We start from the raw sequence: 21,604 nt of genomic DNA on the forward strand, positions 1-21,604 counted from the left end.
ACTTAACGTTGCTGCTGCTGCTAAGTCGCTTCAGTCGTGTCCGACTCTGTGCGACCCCATGGACTGCAGCCTACCAGGCTTCTCCGTCCATGGGATTCTCCAGGCAAGAACACTGGAGTGGGTTGCCATTTCCTTCTCCAATGCATGAAAGTGGAAAGTGAAAGTGAAGTCGCTCAGTCGTGTCTGACTCTTAGCGACCCTATGGACTGCAGCCTACCAGGCTCCTCCGTCCATGGGATTTTCTGGGCAACAGTACTGGAGTGGGGTGCCATTGCCTTCTCCAACTTAACGTTAGTGACAATTAAAAATTAATTTAGATGTCTTATTAACAAAAGAGAACGTGACTATTAAATATTGATTTAATACTAGTCTGAAGCCATATGCAGACTGGCAATCTCATTAAAGGGAAGGGAGGTTTCGTATAGAAAAGTAGATTGAGGGGACTATGAAGGCTAAGAGTTGGGCAATTGTTTAGTCGCTAAGTGATGTCCAACTCTTTTGTGACCCCACAGACTGTAGGCTGCCAGGCTCCTCTGTCCATGGCATTTCTCAGTCAAAATACTGGAATGGGTTGTCAGTTCCTTCTCCAGGAGATCTTTCCAACCCAGGGTTGGAATTCATGTCTCCTACATTGTCAGGTGGACTCTACCACTGAGCCACCAGGGGCAATAAGTATATTCTATTCTAGGAAGCACGTATCAGTAATTGAGAAAGGGACCTTCTTAATCATCTTTGAATCCCTTTTAAATTAATTTAATTAATTTAATTTTATTAATTTAAATTAATTAATAAAATTAATTAATATATATTTCTCAAAAAGAACTAATTTTTTTAAATGGAAAAAAACCCACATTTTTAATTTTCAAAACACTCTGTGGTGGTTCTGGGCCTTTTGAAGCTAAGCCATAAGAAGTCTTGCAGCTTCTGCCCAGGCCTCTTGGCACACTCTGATAGCATTGAACTCCCGTGTAAGAAGTCTTACTACTCTGAGATTGCCATGCAGGAGTGGTGTCATGTTGACATGCTGGTTGACAGTGCCAGCTGATCCCAGCATTCCATCCATCCTCATCAAGGTGTCAGGTATGTGAGTGAAGCTTTCCAGACCACACCATCTATCTGATTGCTGAATACCACCAAGTGATCCTAGTCAACACTACATGGGACAGAAGAATCACCCAGCGGAGCCTTGCCCAAGCCTCTGCCCCATAAAATCATGGGTTCTAAGAAAATAATTGTTATTTTTTAAATTACAGACTGTGAGGTAGCTTCTGTCATTCTCATTTTTCAGATGAGGAAAACTTTCTACCCTACAGAGAGGTTACTTTGAGCTATATAAGGCATTGAAGATACAGTTGTTCACAAAATAGGCTTCTACCTTAGCAGAGCTCACAGACTTTCTGGGAAGTTAGAAAAGTCAAATAACCTTAAAGTGTCATGAAAGTTATAATGAGGGAATGTAAAGCTTGCTGTAGGATCTCCTAGTTAGGGCCCTTACTTGACTCTAAGGAGTTAAGAGAGATTTTCTTGTGCAAATGACCTTTCAACTGAGATCTAACTAATGACTAAGAATTAGTCTGATAAAGATTGGTGGAAGTGGAGAGAGGAAGTGTTTCAGGCAGAAGGAACAACTTATGCAAAGGACCAGAGACCTCAATTCATTTTAGGAATGTGAGGAATTAGTATGTGGCTGGAATATGGAGTTTGTAGTAGGAAGTGTGAAAATGCTAGGCTAATAGGAGAAAGTCTCTATAAACCATACTGTAAAATCTGGACTTTACTCTGAGGAAAATGGGAAACCTTTGAATGGTTAAGTCAGGGGAGTGGCAGGGCATTTTTATGTTTTGGAAGCATCACTGTGCCAGGAATGGACTGGAGAGGAGCAGAACTATATGCAAGGAGACTAGTTCAGAAATTATATTATCTGGGCTTAAAAAGGCAGTAGTTATAGTGATTAAAGGAAGTAGATTGCAAAGATTTAGTAATCAGCTAAATATGAGTGCTGAAGAATCAAGACAGTTAGGGTTGGCTGCTAGATTTCTGGCCTGGGCTATTGGGTACACCCTCAATGTGCTCCAACAGATGATAGTATTTCCCCTTTCATAGTGATTATCGCACTGTATTTTAATCGTTAACAAGAGGGCAACAATTTTACTTTTGACTACACATCACAGCATGCAGAATTTTAATTCCCCAAACAGAGATGGAAGCCCTCCCTCCTGCAGTGGAAGGGCCAAGTCCTAACCACTGGACCACCAGGGAATTCGCTAAAAAAGGGCATCTTAATTGATAATGCCTAGCATAGAGTTCTTGCCCTGGTATGTATGATAGTAAGCATTCAATAAATATTTATAAATTTAAATTTAAATTGGGAGTTCCCTGGTAGCCTAGGTTTTGGGATTCTGGGCTTTTACTGCCATGGCCCCAGTTCAATCCCTGGTCGATGAAGATCCAGCAAGCCGCTTGGTGTGGCACTCCCCCAAAAATTAATTAATTAACTTAATAGTGGTACTGCGAGAGAAACAAGTTTATGGAGGAAGCTGACAAGTTCAATTCAGAACATACTATGTGGTACCTGTGAAAAACCCAAGTGGAGTTTTTCAGTGGACAATGGATTAGACTGGAGCTCCAGAGAAAGATCTGGACTGGAAATACAGTGCCAGTGACATATGGAGGTCATTTGAGCTGGGGAGAGAATAAGACCACCAATGGTATATAGAAGGCAAAGGGCACAGGATCTTAGACAGACTTCTGGGGTTTAAGAAACAAGCAAAGTTCTTTCTTATGCAACAAAGAAGGAATTGCTAAAAAAAAAAAAACTAAGAAGGACACCAGCAATGTTTGTAGGAGAGAAAGGTCAACTGTATTGGTTGTTGCTGAGATGTCAAGCAACATAAGGACTGCAGAATGTCTCTGCAGAGGCAGGCCACACCCTATGAGGAGTGAACTTGCAAAAGTGAGGGAATGAGGGAGAGGAAATAGAGACCTCCATGTGTAGGCAGCTGTTTCAAGAAATTTGACTGTGAAAAGGAAGAGAGAGATAGGGTAGCAACTAGAGAGTACAGTAAATGAAGGGAAGTTTGTCTAAAGATGGGAGAGACTTGGATATGTTTAAAAGCTAATGGTAGGGTTTCCCTGGTAGTACAGTGGATAAGAATCTGTTAGCCAATGCAGGGGAGATGGGTTTGATCCCTGGTCTGGGAGGATTCTAAATCCCTCAGAGCAGCTAAGCCCATGTGCCACAACTACTGAGCCTGTGCTCTAGAGCCAGGAGCCACAGCTACTGAGTGCTGCATCTACTGAAGCTCATGCACCTAGAGCCTGTGCACCAAGAGAAGCCACTGCAATGAGGAGCCCATGCACTGCAACGAAGAGCACCCCCTGCTCACTGTAACTTTGAAAAAGCTTGAGTGCAGCAATGAAGACTCAGTGCAACCAAAAATTAATTAAATAAATAATAAAATTTTAAAATGCATTAAACAAATAAAAACTAATGGTAAGGAGTCAATAAAGATGAAAAAGTGCAGGAGAGAAGGCAGAAGAGGATGAGATTTGAGCACTTAACAACCACCAGATGAATGAATAAATGAATAAGAAAAAAAGTGTTAGTCACTCAGTCCAAGTCTCTGTGTCCCCATGGACTGTAGCCCTCCAGGCTCCTCTGTCTATGGGATTCTCCAGGCAAGAATACTGGAGTGGGTAGCCATTTCCTTGGTCACTATTTTGGAAGTAGGAAGGGAGAGTGGAGGGGCAAGGTTCTCCACATGTTGAAAGTGGAGCAAACTAAGAAGAAGATCACCAAGGCAGAATCCCAGTATTGGCAACCCAGGCCTCAGATCAGGTGTCAGGGGAGGAGACCTGGCTCTCTGATGTCACCAAGAAGGTGGGGCCCTCCCTATTCCAGGTCTCCAAAGCCAGAGAGCAAGCCTGTGACTTGCAGGAGAGAAACTGAGAGAAGGGGAGAAGAGGAATGATCAGGTAAGGAGGAAGCACTAAGTTCTGGGGCTTAAAGTTCTGGCAATAGACAGTGGGGGTCAGTTCCCATCTTCAACCAGGGAGAAACGGACATTAATCCTTCATCCACCCCCATAAGCTGTCAAAGCATCCTGTGCTATTTGTCCATAGTCCCTGATTCAATTGTAATTAATACATTTATTATGTCATTAGTTGATATCTGTCTTTAAGCTTTGAGAGGGCAAGGGCTATGTCTCTCTCCTTCCCTTCTCGTATCTCCAGTAGCTGACGCTGTTCTTTTCACACAGGAGGTGGTCAGCCAACCCTTGTTAAGAGCATGAATTAATGAACCCACACACTAAAGTAGGGTCCCACCCAAGAGACTTACGTACCAAGGATCATATCAGTGTTTCTCAGGTCCCCAAAATACATCCTAAATTGATTTTACCTTTTCCTCAAACTGAACCCCTCTGTGTTTCTCCTAACCACTTTCTCTCCAATTTGATCTTACTATTTCTCTGGCTCTCTGTTTCTCTGTCTTGATGTTTTTCTGAATCAGACAGGAAGCACACAGCTTCAGGTCTGTGGCTATCAGTAATGGAAATATTGGTCCTTGTGTAAATTTAATAAAGAGTCACAAATTTTTGTATCTTTGTCATCCATTAACTCTTTGCCTGTGTTCTATCTCAAACCTGATTCTTTCTCTTCATCTTCCTGTGTTCAGCTCAAGAGTCCCATCACCATTCAGGGCCAGCTCCTCCTGTCCCTAGATCTTCTGTTGGGCCCCGGAAGGTACTTGGAGGAAAATCACCCAACTAGATCCCCTCCTCTGACTTCCTGCCGTGCTGGTCTCGCAGCCCTGCTGACCACATCCTCTCTCACCTTACTTATGTACTTCCTCATTAGACACATCACCCAGGACTTCTCAGACCCCAAAACCTCTTACTGACCCCCATTTGGGTCTTCTGCCTTACCCTCTCCTCTCATGACAGGGTTTCTGTTCTTATCTTCTGCCCCAAACTGCTCTTAGAACCATGTCTCTCTGCCTGCAAGCAGTCAGTCCTGTCTTTTTCTGGATCTCCATCACCCCATTTTCCCATAGGTGATGGTATTGACAACAATGCTATCAGGCCGGTGGTGGCCAAGCACCTGGGGAAACTTGGGGCTGGGGTCCCGAAGCCCTTCTAGGGGATCCCAGCTCTGTGCTCTCTATGCCTTTACTTACACTGGGGCAGATGGCCGGCAGGTGTCTTTGGCTGAAGGAGACAGGTTCCTACTGCTTCGAAAGACCAACTCAGACTGGTGGTTAGCAAGGCGCCTGGGAGCACCATCCACCTCTCGCCCCGTCTTTGTCCCAGCTGCCTACATGATAGAGGAATCTAGCCCTTCCCACAGCCCAACGACCATCACCCCCAGCCAATCTCTCTGGACTCATGGTGAGTAGGTCCTCCCCCATCGCCTTCCTACCTCCCTGGCTTCTGGGAATTATTGGAAAGATCTCCTTCCCCCAAGCTTCTGCTGACCCTCGACTCCTACTCCTTCTCCCCTCCGTGGTGTCCCCATTGCCCCTCCTTCCTAGTCTCAAGCCTCCTAGATCTCATGTAATTTTCCACTTGCTCTTTTCCTGTGAGCCCTCAGGATGGGGGACCTAGCCAAGAACCCTGGGGGGACCCTGCCTCCAACTCTTTCCATTTCTCTGTTTCCAGGGCCAAAGTTACTTCCTGGCTCCCTGGAGGAGATGAACCTGTGTCAGGAACCCCCAGGCAGAGCCCAGGCTACATCGGAGCAGCCTCCTCCCCTTCCCCCTAAAATGTGTAGAAGTGTCAGTGTTACCAACTTGAGGCCCAGCCTCCTGAAGCCCTTCCGGGAAGGACCAAGTGGAAGATCCCTTTCTCAGGAAAACTTGCTGACCAAGACCGATGCCAACGTGGTGAGTCATAGCACCTCTTTGGAGCAATTGTCACTGCTGGGCTCAGTTCTAGGCACATTGGCCAACAGGACAGACAGAATCTCTGCCCTCCAGGGATTCCCATGGGGATGATGAACACATAAATAAGAAAGCCTTTGAAACTAATAAGCGCTGCTGCTGCTAAGTCGCTTCAGTCGTGTCCGACTCTGTGCGACCCCAGAGACAGCAGCCCACCAGGCTCCTCTGTCCCTGGGATTCTCCAGGCAAGAACACTGGAGTGGGTTGCCATTTCCTTCTCCAACGCATGAAAGTGAAAAGTGAAAGTGAAGTCACTCAGTCGTGTCCGACTCCTAGCGACCTCATGGACTGCAGCCTAGCAGGCTCCTCTGTCCATGGGATTTTCCAGGCAAGAGTACTGGAGTGGGGTGCCATTGCTACCAAGAAGCTAAATGTGGTGAAGGATGACTGGTCTAGGGAGGCATCTCTGAGGAAATAACAGAGTTGAATCTGAATAAGGAGAAAGAAACAGCCCTGAAATAAACGAGATGAGAGATGGAATTCTAGCTCTGGGACAGCAAGTAGCAAAGATCCTGAGGCTATGTGGAAACTACAAAATGATAGAGGGACTGAAAGGCCTGCTCAGCTTTGCTCTCCTTGTCTCAGCCTCCTGACTCCTGGCCCAGTGCAGGGTTTTTTGTTTTTGTTTTTTTTTTTTTGCTGTGTTCGGTCATGCTAGCTCAGGTTACTAGCAAGTTTCCTCTAGAGATGTAACTTCTTTTTCTAGAGATGTAACTCCTTTGATCTTCCTGAAGATTTGGCTCTTCACCTCTCTCTTACTTACTAGTGGGTGAAAAATGGCCCCTCCTCTCTCATACTTTGCTAGCTAGCAGGGCTCTCTGACCCCTCTCCATCTCCTTATACTCTGGAGGATATGAGGGTGGGACGCTGCCCCTCCCTCCACTCGAGAAAAGCCTGTTCCCCTTTCCTGAGGTCCTCCGGTGGGGGTGGGGTGGGGGAGGAGGGAAGTTGGCAACAGGAAGTGAGGAGAAAAGCAAAGTCTGTGAGGGAGGGAGTCAAAGAAAAAAAAAAAAAAACAACCACTGGGGACTAGGGTTTCCTCCTCAGTACCTGGGTCAACCCAGACAGGAGCTGGTGGTGAGAATATGGTGGTGGAGAGAGGAGGGGGTGGTTAGAGAGGAGATTGGGGAGGGGCCCAGCAGAATAACGACCTTTCTTCCCCCTTTGCTTGCAGGCAAGACCCCAGACCCTCATGTCAAAGGCCCCTGTGTACTGCAACCTGGTGGACCTTCGCCGCTGTCCCCGGTCCCCGCCCTCAAGCCCCTCGTGCCCCCCACTGCAGAGGCTGGACGCCTGGGAGCAGCACTTGGACCCCAACTCTGGACGCTGCTTCTACATAAATTCACTGACTGGCTGTAAATCCTGGAAGCCCCCACGCCACACTCGAACCCGAGAGACGGTGAGACCTTCCCTCCTTCTTGTCCCTTGTCCCTTGAGTCTCCTCCTTTTCCCTCCTGATCCCCAAAGTAGCATGTTTTCTCACTGGGACTCTCAGAAGATCAGAAGAATCAAAAAATTGTGAGAAGGGCTTTGAGAGCCAACAGAGATGGCGTTTCGATGGGTGCAGTTTTACCTTTCCCTCTGTCCAGAACCCCAGCTCCATGGAGGGGACACAGACGTTGAATAGGGACAATGGTATCCTGCAGCCTCAGGCAAAGGACGAAGAATCTGGTCCCAAGACATCAGAGCTTTTCGACTCCCAGGTGAGATCCCTTCCTCCTCCTGATCACATTCGGAAAAGCCATCTTTTTCGACTTTCTCTTTTACTTGAGATATTCTCTTTACTGGAGACATTACCCCAGCAACCCCCTGCCTCACACCCACATCCGCATCCCTCTTCCCCCTACAGCCAGGGACTCCTTAGTTAAAGGTTTCCCCACCTGTTTCTCCAATCCCCTCCCTCAGGGTTCACCCTACCTCTGTAGACGCACCTCCCAGCTGGACCCTGGCAAGCCTTCATCTTTGCAGTGCCCTCGGCCTCTGCCGACGGTCCTAGATGACCCTCACGTAAGTCTCTGTTTTCCTTGTGAACGCCAAAATCCTCCCTGCCCCAGCCCCCAGTTCTTGCTCCTGCAGAAAGGCCTTCCTCTTTCTGAGTGATCTCTGGGTACTCTCTCACCGAGCACCCATCCGGTCAAACCTTAAAGGTTCTCACTCCTGGGAGATCCCCTGGGGGAGAGCCATGGTGACTGTGGGGGCGCTGGGTGACTTATTGAGGCCCTTCCTGCCACTTCCCAGGAGGTGGAAAAGTCGGGCCTGCTCAATATGACCAAGATCGCCCAGGGCGGGCGCAAGCTCCGGTGAGAACTGGGAACACAGCCCGGGCTGCGGCTGGAGGGTTCGCGGGTAGCGCGGAGGGTTGGGAGAGGCCCTCCTCTATGTGACTCTCAATGACCTTTGCTCTATTACCACCGCCCCTGCAGGAAGAACTGGGGCCCCTCTTGGGTGGTATTAGCGGGTAACAGCCTGGTGTTCTACCGAGAACCGCCGCCGACCGCCCCCGCCACTGCCTGGGTGAGTGTGAGGGAGGGGCGCAGGGGGCGGGGAGCTGGAGGGGTTCCGGCACCCTTTCTACTCACCTTAGGCCAGCTGCGGGGGCGGAGGTGGGGCTGGCAAGGTCACCAGTCCTCGCAGGCCTCCGGGTGAGGGAGGCAGTGAGGCGAGCAGCGCCCTGGCCTCAGTTTCCCCCCTCGTTGCCAGGGACCAGCGGGTAGCCGGCCCGAGAGCAGCGTGGACCTGCGGGGGGCGGCCCTGGCCCACGGCCGCCACCTGTCCAGCCGCCGCCACGTCCTGCACGTGAGTGCCCGCCCTCTCATTTCCCCTGTCCCCCCAACCCAATGCGCACCAGCCCCGAGGGCTCGCCCCTAATTTCCCACTCGGGGGTCTCCCGCTCGGCCTCCCTGCTTTTCTTGCTCCTTCCCGCTGACCGCCCCCTCTCCCCTGCTTTTCCCCGCGGGCCCCTCAGATCCGCACGGTCCCGGGCCACGAATTCCTGCTTCAGTCTGACCAGGAGGCTGAGCTGCGAGCCTGGCACAGCGCGCTGCGGGCGGTCATCGAACGCCTGGTGAGAGGGGTGGGAGTGGGCGGGCAGAAGGAGTGGAGGAGGAACTGTAGGATGCAGGGGTCATGGATGAGGGACACAGTGGCCTCCTGGTGGAGGGTAGGCCTGGGAGGTAGGGGACCCCAGCAGCCGGGTCGGCGGTGCAGATGTCTCTCTCTCCTGGTTCTCTTCCCAACTCTGATTCGGCCCATCTTGCGGTGCGGCCTCCCTGGTGGCACAGACGGTGAAGAATCTGCCTGCAATGCAGGAGATCCGGGTTCGATCCCTCGGTCGGGAAGATCCCCTGGAGGAGGGCATGGCAACCCACTCCAGTATTCTTGCCTGGAGAATCCCAAGGACAGAGGAGCCTGGCGGGTTACAGTCCATGGGGTCGCAAAGAGTCGGACACAACTGAGCGACTAACACTGCGGTGCGGATCTAGGATCGAGAGAACCCCCTGGAGGGGCGTCTGTCAGGCTCGGGACCTGCGGAACTGGAGGAGCTGAGCCCCGGGGAGGACGAGGAAGAGGAGTCGGAACCAGTGTCCAAGTCTCTGCTAAGGATCGGCGGCCGCCGGAGCTCCAGTAAGGGGCGGGCCTGGGGGCTTTTACCCCGCTCCTCCGAGCCGCCGCCGCCGCCGCCCTCACGCTGCACTTGCTGCTGCAGGTCGGTGTCCCGAAACAGCGGAGCAGAACCGCGTGCGGAATAAACTAAAGCGGCTAATCGCCAAGAGACCGCCCTTGCAAACCCTGCAGGAGCGGGGTCTGCTCCGAGGTGAGGGGGGCTGGACCGCCTGGTACCCTTCTCCTTCGTTCGTGCCTACTTTAGTGTTTCTGCAAGCACTTTTATTTACATTCCGGATCTGGGCATCAGCTTGTCCTGGATGAGAAAACTTCAGCGAGGCTCAGGGTAGAGCTTCCCAGAACTAGATCAGCAGTCTTCTGAGACCAATACTTCCCCCTTGGCTTGCTCCCTACAGCTGATTGTTGCAGGGAGGGGGTGTACCTCCTTGCTCAGGCAGGCAGGAGAGCCAGCCCAACTTTGGGGTGAAGACCTGTGCTGGAAAGAGCCTCCATGGGTGACACCATCACTGGCTTCCCACCTCATTCTGTGTCTCCCCAGACCAGGTGTTCGGCTGCCAGTTGGAGTCACTGTGCCAGCGGGAGGGGGACACCGTGCCCAGCTTTGTGCGGCTCTGCGTTGCTGCTGTGGACAAGAGAGGTCACTTTCCCAGAGTCTCCCCCTTCTAACCGGCCAAAGCCCCACCTCCCCCACCCTAGTGTGCCCTTTGTCTCTCCACCCTCACCAGCACACATTTTAGATCAAGAATCTTTATCTGCTCCCTGCCTCATCTCCCAGGTCTGGATGTGGATGGCATTTACCGGGTGAGCGGGAACTTGGCAGTGGTCCAGAAGCTTCGCTTCTTGGTGGACAGAGGTGAGAAGGCTGTGGGCAGGTGGTGGTACTAAGAAATTCATGTCTTAGAACCCAAAGGTCTGAGTGAGGGAGCTGGCAGAACCGGGGAGGTCTTCTGGCTGGAGCTATATGTCTTAGCTCTTGATTTCTTTTACTTGTTGCAGAACGGGCCATCACTTCCGATGGGAGGTACATGTTTCCAGAACAGCCAGGACAAGGTACTTCCATGGAAGGCCCCTTCAACCTTTAAAAGTCTTCCATACCATCCCTGCTCCCTGTGGGCTCCCCCATGTCCTGCTCCTGGGGTGGGGGGTTGTTCTCATCCCGATCTCTGCCCCACTGTGGACCCCACTAGGTCCTCCATGGTCTGCCTTCACTGGATCTTTCCCTAAACTCCTGATCTCTCAGTCTCTGGGTCCCTCTAACCCTTCATGAGCCCTGAGCCCCTCTGTACCTCCTTCTCCTTCCAGAAGGCCGATTAGATTTGGACAGTGCTGAATGGGATGACATTCATGTGATCACAGGAGCCCTGAAACTTTTTCTTAGGGAGCTACCCCAGCCTCTGGTGCCCTCACTACTGCTGCCCGATTTTCGTGCTGCCGTTGGTAAAGGATGGGAGCTTTGGGCAAGAGCCTTGATACGGGGCAGGGGGGAAGCATGAGTGATAAAAGAGTAGAGTAGAGGTTCCCTTCCACTCCTCTGTCCCAGCCTGAATACAGAGATGGAAATTAATTTTCAATTAATGTGCCCACTCCAGTTGTGTGTGTGTGTGTGTGTGTGTGTGTGTGTGAGTGTTTAGAGGGCTGAGTTAAAAAGAATTCTAAGATTGTAGTTGGACTCCGTGAGAAAGAAAGCTATGACCGATTAATGATGTCTTCCCCAAGCACCAGAAAGGATACTGAGGTTACCCAGTCTGCCCTAACACCTTTCCTAACCTCACTCCCATGCCCTTCCTGTCACTCTTTCTCTCTAGCCCTCACTGAATCAGAACAGTGCCTCTCTCAAATACAAGAATTAATAAGCTCAATGCCAAAGCCCAACCATGACACTCTGCGGTACCTCCTGGAGCATTTATGCAGGTCAGGAAGACTGAATATCTTTGTTCATGTCAGGGGAGGGTGGGGTGGGGCCTGCAGCCGGGACCCTGTGTTCAGATGGGGAGAAGGTAGGGAAACACCGAAGGTTAGTGGGTCATTGAGGAAATAGGCACTCTGTGCAGAGGATATATTGCCAGGGTCAAAACCTTTTTTGCTCAATCAGCATCAAATGAGGAACTAGGGAACAAGACAAGTCCAGGGATGCTGTGAGAGAAATAAGGGGAAAAGAAGGAAAACTTCCTTCTGCCTTTGTCTTTCACTGGGACAGTGGGGTTGACTTATTTGGCAGAGCTGGGCAGTGACCTCTGAGAGAGGATAGGCATTTGAATGAAAACCTCCCAAATGTTGAGCAGAGAGGACTCTAGGGGCAGTCTCTGAAGTCAGGAAGAGGCGGGTATATCCTAGGTTGCGTCATGAAGGTTGAATCCTGAAGGTTTCTCCACTGATCTCAGCTCTGTCCCCCTGGTGGCTCTTTCCTTGGTTTTCTTCAACTACCACATGGAAGGGCCCCAAAGTGGATTCGTCCTCAAACCTTTGATGGGTTAGATTTATTTGAAGTGGCAAAGCTGCTATACTATGGCCCCGTCTCTTGGCTTTTACCCACAGGGTGATAGCACACTCAGACAAGAACCGCATGACCCCCCACAACCTGGGAATTGTGTTTGGACCAACCCTATTTCGGCCGGAGCAGGAGACATCGGATCCAGTGGCCCATGTCCTCTACCCTGGGCAGGTCGTCCAGCTGATGCTCACCAACTTCACCAGAGTCTTTCCCTGACTGGGGCAAAGAAGAGAAAACGTATTTCCAGTGATCTCTGTTGGGTAGCCTTTGGTGGGGGCGAGGGTGGGGGGTGTTCTGTTTTGAGGACATCCCTTTAAATCCTGTGTCTCCCAGATAGCCGTCTCCACCTTTGTGAGTCTGAGCTGAGGGCCTGGGATAGGATGAGGAAACTTCTCTAAAGAGGAAGGTGGCTGGACTAGCCCCTGCTTCTCTAGTTCCTGGCCGTTACCCCTCCCCCAGATACTCACATTATAAAGCAGGGCTCTTTCTGATGCAGTTCCTTTATTATCAGGAAACAGTGTCATTATAAAATTCCTCCCCAAATATATTTAGACTGTGTACAGCCCCAGCCCACCCCTCCCATCCCTGGGGCATCCCAGGGGGCTATGGCTCCTCCTCTGGACTTCCTGGTGGGGATGGAAACCCCTCAGGAAATGTGGATCTGTGGTCCCCCACTCTTTAAGCACTAGAATTGAGGAACTGTGTCTCCCCAGGCAGAGATCCTAGTAACACACTCATGTTGCCCACGGCCATGTTAGGGGTCCCAGAGGGAGGTGGGGTGTGTTCAGAGCTGTCCCTCTGATTGTGAGAAGGGGGAGGACTCAGCCCCTGGGCCTCATCCAGAATAGCCACAAAGTCCAGCTGCGTGTTGTCGAGATCAAGAGAGTCCAGAGGGTTACACACCTGCCCTTCAGGAGGAGGGTACAAGGCGGGGCCCCCTCCCAGCCTGCCCACCTCAGGATGGCCACAGCTGGGGTTGGTGCCCCCTGCCTTGAGGGGCCCATAGCAAGCCGGTAGTGGGGGTAGAAGTCGGGGTGGTGCTGCTGCCCTATGGGAAGCTTTGTTGGCCCCTACTGCAAAATTTTCATGGCATGAAGGGGTAGGATAGGAGCCTGGCTTGTGATTGGGCATATTAGGTGCAAAGCCAGGTCCATATGTGGCCACTGGGGCCTTGGCAGGGCTTGGGCTGACCTGGGAACCCCCCAGAAACTTGGGACTCTGATAGAGAGGTTCTTGGACTGGAGGGTCTCCCCTGCCTCCACTGTCCCACAGCAGCTCCTGTTGAGACTGAACATAATTACACACAAGCTGCGCCTTGAGGTGTCCTGTAGAATGAGTGGGGGACTCGAAATCCAGGCTGGGCCTGGCTTCTGAAGGCAGATAATCAGGAGGTGGCTGGGTGTAGGAACCTGACTGGGGATACTGGGGAGGGGGAGGCTGTGGGTAGTGGGAGAACAGAGGCTGTGAGCGGGGAGGCCCCTCATTGGGGTGGGCATTGAGGCAGGGTGCCAGTCCTGTGGCGTCAGAACCCACGGGGCACCCCTGTTCTGGCTTCACTTGCACTTGTCCATAATGTTCAAGACGAGGACACTGGCTGTAGGCTCCAGCTGGAGCCTTGGGGCCTGAGTAGAGCCCAGAGTGGGAAGGGAACTCACTCCATGTTTCTGGGGTTGGTTCAGAATAGGGAACCTGCTGGGGACAGGGGTTGGGGCCATAGTTGGTGGGTGGACCAGGCCCAAGAGGCAGGGAGCCGGGCCCTCTAGCTCCATAAGGCTCAGCTGCTGCCGCCTCAGGCCCTCCATATCCCAGAGTATCAGCAGGTGGGAAGTCCATATAGGGGTTCAGACCACTGCCCATCATGGAGGTCCCAACCTCTGGCTCCTCGCGTAGCCCTCTGGTATCCATGGAGACATTCTCAGTGATGCTGGGGGGCTGTGGTGAGTAGACAGAGGTTGGGAGTTGGGGATCGAAGTTCTGTCCTCCTCCTACCACTGTGGGGGTGTTGTGGACACAGCCCAAACTCTTGAACCTCTGGACTCTGGCTGGGGCAGGGCGGTCAACAGATCGGGCTGGGTCACTGGCTCTCCGGGTGACCCCTACATTGGGGTTGTATCCTGGATACTCAGCTCGGCTTCTCCAGGGAGGTGCAGGAAGAGCCCCCGTCCGATCCAGGCTGGGTGCTGCAGTGGGTGGGGTACCACCTCCCCTGGCTGAAGCATATCTGGCCCGGAGCAGGTAGTGCTGGGCAGGCGTGAGGCCAGGCAGAGAGGATGCCCCGTTCTCTGGTGGGGAACCAGGGGGGAAAGGGGAGGCAAGGGAGGAGCGGCGGCTGACAGTATAGGCTGAACTGACACTGCTGGAGCTGCTGCTGCGGCGGTCAAGAGATACTGGGGCGCCCAGACGGCGAGAGCCAGGAGTGCCTGCAAGAAAAGACAGGCTGGCCAGGGAGCCCTCTGAATTTCACCCTGCCTCCCCCAAGGGGAAGCCTTGTCCTAGAATTCCAGGGAAGGCTCCTTAACTCTAGCCACTCAGTTCTCTCCCCTCCTTCTCTCATTCCCTTTCTGCTTCTCAGTCACCAGAGATTCAGGGTTGCTGTGAACAGTCCTACAGATTGTACACTGCACAATCAAAGAAGATAGCATTCAAAAGAACAATTTTCTGATAGATGGAAGAAAAGTATCTTGAGGAAAGGGGACCTTTTTCTAATTGTACAGCAGCCCTGAAAGGTGAAGTCTTCTTCCAGTCTCAGAGAAGGGCCAGATCTCAGCCCTGCAACCACGCCCCACACCCATCACTCACCAGTGTGGGTCAAGCTGGGCAGTTTGAGGCCCCGGGGCCCCATCGGCCGGAACTGATGTAGCTGGTCCAGCCTGAGGTTCTCAAGGCGGCGAAGAGTAGACAGCCCGGTTCCCGCAAGGCAAGGCCCCTCATCCAAGCTGGACAGGTCCTCCGTGCTGCCCCCTGCATTTCCAGTCATTTCCACACCGCTGTCTGTATTGGCCGCGCTGCCTGCTGGGGAGTGGTCACTGCTGCAGGACGACTGGGCCCCAGGACTCGGCTGTGGCTTCTGTGGGGAAGAGGAGGGCTGAAGGAGGCGCCCGTCCTCCTTCCCCACAACTCCTTGAACTTGGTGAGTGACTAGAGCCTGTGTCCCAGTGACTGCTTACAGGTGTAGAGAGGGCTGATCAAGTGAAAGACACAGGTGAACTAGGGGAAAGTTGCTGATGAAAAGAACCTAGACTACCTCAAGTCCAATTTGTGCTCTATGACCTTGGACAATTTCTCTAAGTTTCTTCATCTGAAAATGACAAGAGTAAGTTCCCTTCTCATGAAGTTGTTTTGAGGCATACCTGAAATTATACTGGTAGAAGGCCTAAAATAATACACTAATTTCTATATGAGCTTGTTGGACCCAGGCACTAATGAATTACAGTAAAATCCCTAGATTTGAGGTAGCCTAAGGAGCAACACTCGGATAAGGGACTGGGGACCAGCCACAGAAGAGAGATGAGCATAGAAGGAGATGGACCAGTTGGAAGGGGCTAGAAAGATGTTGGCGGGGCAGGCAGGGGTATGGAGGCAGGGTGTTGCCTCACCATGGCACCCTCCGGCACAGTCAGTCTGCTCTCCTCCCTAATGGGGCCTCCGTCCCGCTCCCTCTTGGGTTCCACTGAGGAAAGAGCCGGTGCCCGGGGCAGGGGGCCGTCTCCTCGATGCCGCTTGGTCACGTGGGCATCAGGACCGTGTACTGTCTTGACATGTTTCCTGAGCGAGCTGGGATCTGTGTAGCGTTTGGTGCAGCCAGGGAGTTTACACACGTAGGGCTTCTGTTGAGTGGAGAGTGAAGATAGCAGGCAAGAGTCAAATCAGGACAATGCAGAAGAAATGGGAAAAAGTGGTAGTGTTAAGTGAAGACAAGGGGACTCAGGAAGGAAGGCATGGCACCCATGGAAGGAAGGAGAGTAGGGCCCTTGGAGTTAAGGATGAAAAGATCAAGGGGAAGATTAGGAAAATGGATAGGCCTGGGAAAGGGGAGGGGATGAACCCAGGGCTGTAAGGCCTCATAAATTCAGGGGTTGAAGGTACCCTAGTTAGAATGGGTCTATTTTAGCTTAGCCCTTTGACTGGTTAGAGGTGGGGGAGGGATAGTAAGTGGAAATTCTTGGTTTCAGAAAGACCTTCTCCAGGTGAATTATACGGGTAGAGGGGAACTCACCTATGTGAAGTGGGTGCTGGGCTAAGGGATTTCTTATGGGGGAAGCTCCCCAGTAGGTGGCTTCTTTAAGTGGGGAGGAGGGTCTCTTGAGTGGGCTATTCACCTCATTGGAATGGGTCCGATTCTGGTGCTTGGCTCGGTCACTGGCATTGCTGAAGGCTTTACTGCAGCCCTCATGCTCACACATGTATGGCTTCTCACCAGTGTGTGACCGCAGGTGCGTCTTCAGATTTTCCAGGCGTGAGTATGACTTCCGGCACCCCTCAAACTAGGAGATATGGGGTCAAAGGATGGCTCTCAGACAGAAGGACATGGAGATTAGCGGAACCCTGAATCTCAAAAGGGACATACGTCAGAGAATATAACTCAAGCGTGGGACTTCCCTGGTGGTCCAGTGACTAAGACGCTGTGCTTCTGATGTAGGGAACTTGAGTTCAATCCCTGGTTAGGAAACTAAGATCCCACATGCTATGCAGTGCAGGGGAGGAGGGGGGAGATGGGAGAGTGCTGGGACTATAGAATTCCCAAAATTCAGGGACAAGGGTAGGCAAGAGCTGAGGGGACAGAAGTAGCTGGAGGCACTCTGCCTGCAGGGATGTGGAGATGAGGCAGCGAGCACTCTGGATCAAGTCAGAGCACATCTCCCTGCCTGGGGAGCCTAGACTGTGTTAAAATGGGGTCATCCTGGGAGTGGGTGTCCTCAGTCCAGGGCTTCTCCATTAAGCCAAGTTGCGAGCACAGTGCCTAGGTCCACTGTACTGTCTGGTGCCCACAAAAATGTTTTAATTTCTTTAAAAAAAAAGAGGGGGGGAATTAGCTTTTAGGTCCAAGAAAGTGTTCTAACGTAACGTCAATATGTTCATCTTTATACCAATGCAGTCAATACAACACAATTTTTAAATGTTTGTTTGTGGAGGAAGAGACCTGTGATGGCAAAAGTCAGATTGGCCCCTGCCTTTGTGGGGAGCCTTGATTTAGGAAGGGCCCCTGAGCTTGGGGAGGGGGTGCCTCACCGTGCACTTATGTGGCTTCTCGCCCGTGTGTCTGCGCATGTGCACCACCAGCATGTACTGGGCTTTGAAGGGCCTCAGCTCCCTGGAGCAGCCCCCCCAATGGCACACGAACTCCTTCCGCTCTCCATGGATGTGCTCACTGTTGATGTGCTGAGGGAGAAGATGCAGAGGCTCTCCGAGGTTCCCTATACCCCTGAGATCCAGAACAGACCTTCTCTTGACCTCCCCACCCCACCATATCCCTCCATGACTTCTTGTCATGGGGAAAGAAAAGGCAGGAAGAAGATCAGAGCCCACATCTCCATTCCTCCACGTTTCTAAACAAAGCTACAGCTCCTCTTGAGTTTCTGCCTACCCACTGGGTATCCCATCTTTGACCCCCTGCCCTTAGCCTGACTCCACCATGTCCCACCCAGAATGTCCTACAGGCTCCAGCAAGCATTCCTGTTACCCCCCAGGGCTCACATGCACCAGTTGCTCCTGGGAGTCGAATTCCTGACTGCAGCCATCCCAGCGACAGTCAGTCTCATACACAGAGTCAGGCTCAGGTTTCTCTTCTCTCTCTAGGTCCTCCCGCCCATCCAGCATCCCCAGCAGTGGATCCTAGGGTAGGAGAGAAAACCCTAGGGTCACCTGGTGACAGCTTTTGTTTCGCTCAGGTTCCAGAGGTAAAGCTCCCCCTCCCCATTACCTGTGTGCTCGAGGAGTTGGGACTGGACATATCACCTTCCAAGGGCTCCTCCGGGCACTTGTTAACCAGCACACCCAGCTCAGACTTCAGCTTTCCCAAAGGAAGGTGAGGATGATGAAGGTAGAAGTGGGAGGAGGAAAAGGGACCCCAGCCAAGTCTTCCAGCCCTGAGTGTCCCACCCTAGCAGCTGCAACCCCTGAGTTTGACTTCCTCCTTAGACTGCACTGGTGAATGGGGTGAGCGAAAGGTGGGGTCTCACTTGGAAGAGACTGACTGAACCTCAAGGAGCCAACCCCCGGCAGCCATACTCCTTTATTTTTCTGGCACTGAAAACTTTTACGTTCTCTATTCTTCCTTTGCCTTTCCTCTAAAAAAAAAAAAAGCCCACCACCCATCTACCCTGAACTGAGGGAAATCAGGTGATTCTTACCTGGCACGTTGGGAGGGGTCCCCGGGACTGAGGATGCGGCATCATCCCACTCTGCGTGGGGTCATGGGGACCACAGGGCTGGACCCCAAAAGAAGGTGAGGTCCCTTTCTGGTGGTTCATCTGGGGTGAGAATCCCAGAGATGGGCTGTGGAGGAGGAGGAGAGGCAATTATGTAGGACTGTCATCTCAGAAAGCCTCAGGAGTTCCTGGGCTCTTTGGAAGGTTTCTGGAAGACAGTATGGGAAACAGTGGAGGCAGCCCAGGGGAAGTATAGAGGAGGACTTCCACACTTTGAAACAATAAGGATTCAAAGATCAGGTGGTTTGGAGGGCTTTGAGGCTTCTAATGGGATTTGGCAGGGTCTTAGGGGCCTCTTAGCTCGAGGCTGTCTGCACCTCATGGTGCCGATGGAGAGGTGACCATAGGAACCCCCCGGAGATGCACAGCGTGAGTTGATGAAGGCCACGAGGGAGCTGGGTGAGGTGCGGATAACTGTCTGCAGGTCCAGGCTGGTGTCCGACAGAGGTGAGATGGAGAGTGCCCGCTTCTTGGTCAATTTGACTGCACTCCGGGGAGGAGGAAACAGTGGCACTGGGGCAGGAAACAGGGGAGGTAGATACGGTAAAGGAGTAGGCCCCTTATGCATCCAACCCATGAGGACTGACTCTCAGCAAAAAGAAATAACACTAGACACTGCCCTGTTGACCTCATCTGTGACCTTCTGATCATGCTCTGACTCCTGAATCCCATCTCTAGGCATTTCCTTTTCCAAGGTATATCCCCTACCCTCCAACTTTCTTCCTCAGGACAAATCCCAAAGGGACAGAAAGGAAAGACAGGTTGCCTGAGGCCTCACCCTCCGTGCAGCTGTTGGCTTCTCTGGCTGGCCCATAACTGTGGGGGCCGGGCATGAGGGTGGCCTGATGACAGAAGGGCAGACCTGGCAGTCCTAGGAAAGAGATACAGCTGGAATGGGGCATGGGAATGAAGGACACATGCAGTCCATCTTGAAAGCCCAAGTAAGGCCCAATCCCATATGGCATGGGACCGCAAATCTTTTTGTATATGGAAACTGGAATGGGATAGAAGAGGGACCCCTGGGGCTGGGTGAGAGATCTGCCAGTAGTCAAGGTCCAGGGACTGGTGTATGTACTGACCTTCTGTCCCCATGCCGGGGGCCCCCTGACTGGGGAGGGGCCGGAGACAACAGGGCTCGCCATAGCTACTGACTGGTGGTGGGGTCATCGAGTTGAACATGGTGTCTCAGAGGAGTGTGTGTGGGTCACTGCAGGAGGGGAAGGGAGACCTGCAGGTTACAAAGGCAGGAGGGAAATATGGAAGGTCAGATAAGTCACTCAGGCCCAGAACCATGGGCAGATTACCTCCAAGACATCTGCCATGGAAAATCAAGTTGAAACAAGCATCGCTCAGCTAGGGGAGATTACGGAGAGAAGTCCCATAGAGACAGAGGCAGTCTTGGAGATCTTTTTAGGAACTAGGGAGGAGCTCTGCCTGGATGGAGTGTGTGTGTGAGTGTGTGTGTGTTGGGGGAGTGTTGTGGACTAAAATTGTGACTAGGAGCTTCAAGTGCTTTTTATACCATGGGTCCTGTTTCTTCTGACCATGGGGCCAGCCTTCAGGGATGGGATGGGGGAGCTCAGGAGGAGGAGTGACTGACCTCAAGCTCTGGGCTGGCTGATCAGCCTGAGCCCCTCTCCCTTTCCTTCATCTGTTGCTCGTGGACAGCCGGTCTACAACCTCTCCAGTGTCCAGCAGAGGGAGCCCTCGCCACAGCCCAGACAGGCTCACAGGGCCAGGAGGGAGCCTAGATGATCTGCCCTTTGCTCTGTAAGGCAGAAAACTCTGTGTGGAAGGGGAGCAAGTTTCTGAGGAGACCCTCCCAGGTCTGCTGGTGCAAAGGATGGAAGCTGGTGTTACTCAGGGGTGGTTTCAATCTGGGCGCTGACCTAACTCTTTTGGTTTGTTTTGGAGCAACAGAAAAGGAACTATGAGGAAAAGCTTTGGGAGAATAAACACACACATTCGTGGGCGCACTCACACACAAGTCATCATCCGTTAGAGAGGAGAGAGGTAGTGAGGAAGAAGAGGGTGCCGCTGTCCACTTTTCTCCTCAGGCTCCAGATTTTGCTCCACCCCGGGTTTTCCGGTCTCCCGGGAATGAGGGTGGGGTGGGGCGGGGTAGGGTGGAGAACGACCGGGAGCGGGCCGGCAGGCGCGGTGGGTGATCCCGGGATGCTGGGATTTAGGGTGAGGGCGGGGTAAGATGGGGAGCGGAACCCGGACCCCAGGACCCAGCCGATCCCCGCAGCCTGGGCTGTACTCTTCCTAACTCCTTTACTAGCGGAGATACGGGTCCTGCAACCAAGACCTCCCAACTCGACCTTGGCATTACGTTGGTGGGGGGGCGGGGGGCACAGCTGGCTGGCAGCTGGATGGGGGGACACTTCTCCCGCCTCCTTCCTCTATGACTCATCTAAGGAGGCGGGGGCTAGCAAACGACCCCCCAAATCTAAAGAGACTTCCCCAAACATGCCTACCCAGTCATCTTTCAGCCCCAATGTCCAGCCACAAGAGAACCAAGATGGAAATGGGGCGCTATCCGTCCTCACCCACGCGTGCCACAGCCCACCCACGTCTCCCCTTTACACTGGTGAAAGGAATATTTCGCTTTTTCCAGCTACAGAAAATGAAGGTTTTCTGGGGGTGTGGAGGAGAGCGCAGGATGGAGCAGAAAGCTCTAGGGTTCCCTTGCTGGAGCCCTGAATCATCTGTGTCTCCCAGTTTTCCAGAGTCCCCCCTAGCACCCCCGCTCCCCAACTCCCAGGAGTCGGCCCCGCCCCCTTCTCCCGGTCCCGCCTTCCCCGCCCCCGTGCCTCCTCGGCCCACCCAAGTCGCCGCCGCAGGCTCTGGCTGCAGACAGCTCCGCTTCCCCCGCCCGCCCCGGGAGCCTAGTCGAACGAGCAGTGGCGGAGTGGAGGTGGAGGGGTTTGGATTGAGAGGCGGGACACATTCTTCCCTCCTCCCCTCAGTGTATCCAGAGAGCTGGCATCGGCGCCCGTGGCGGGGCGGGGTGGGGTGGGGGGGGGTACTGTTAGAGAATAGGAGTCCCCTTGGTGGGTGGAAAAGAAGAATCCAGAAATTATACGGAGAGAAAGTGACTAGGGTAAATAAATTAAGGTG

At 52.6% G+C, this 21,604-nt stretch overlaps 2 protein-coding genes across 4 annotated transcripts; one reads left to right on the top strand and one right to left on the bottom strand.

The window, feature by feature from the left end:
• Positions 1-4,854: 4,854 nt before the first annotated feature.
• Positions 4,855-12,387, top strand: ARHGAP9 (Rho GTPase activating protein 9). 3 transcript variants are annotated; one of them, XM_019960967.2, is made up of 17 exons: positions 4,858-5,387; positions 5,658-5,881; positions 7,113-7,337; positions 7,528-7,641; positions 7,844-7,945; positions 8,177-8,238; positions 8,362-8,452; positions 8,639-8,734; positions 8,904-9,002; positions 9,421-9,562; positions 9,645-9,752; positions 10,101-10,199; positions 10,338-10,415; positions 10,559-10,612; positions 10,865-10,999; positions 11,368-11,473; positions 12,098-12,387. In XM_019960967.2, exons 1-17 carry the CDS (start codon positions 5,057-5,059, stop codon positions 12,267-12,269), a joined length of 2,238 nt encoding a protein of 745 aa, XP_019816526.2. In that variant the 5' UTR covers positions 4,858-5,056; the 3' UTR covers positions 12,270-12,387. The 3 variants fall into 3 exon arrangements, with proteins under 3 accessions (XP_070645501.1, XP_019816526.2, XP_070645502.1); XM_070789400.1 differs by lacking the exon at positions 10,865-10,999 and having other exon boundaries at positions 4,855-5,387; XM_070789401.1 differs by lacking the exons at positions 4,858-5,387; positions 5,658-5,881 and adding an exon at positions 6,900-7,015.
• A 305-nt stretch (positions 12,388-12,692) lies between these two features.
• GLI1 (GLI family zinc finger 1) lies at positions 12,693-19,687 on the bottom strand. The gene is made up of 11 exons (XM_019960957.2): positions 19,561-19,687; positions 19,260-19,352; positions 18,799-18,994; positions 18,404-18,548; positions 17,974-18,063; positions 17,748-17,885; positions 17,283-17,432; positions 16,373-16,537; positions 15,650-15,880; positions 14,853-15,120; positions 12,693-14,473 (listed from the first exon to the last, which is right to left on the bottom strand). Exons 1-11 carry the CDS (start codon positions 19,658-19,660, stop codon positions 12,732-12,734), a joined length of 3,318 nt encoding a protein of 1,105 aa, XP_019816516.1. The 5' UTR covers positions 19,661-19,687; the 3' UTR covers positions 12,693-12,731.
• Between the last annotated feature and the right edge of the window lie 1,917 nt (positions 19,688-21,604).

Source organism: Bos indicus, chromosome 5 (assembly GCF_029378745.1).
Source record: "Bos indicus isolate NIAB-ARS_2022 breed Sahiwal x Tharparkar chromosome 5, NIAB-ARS_B.indTharparkar_mat_pri_1.0, whole genome shotgun sequence".
NCBI lineage: Eukaryota > Metazoa > Chordata > Mammalia > Artiodactyla > Bovidae > Bos > Bos indicus.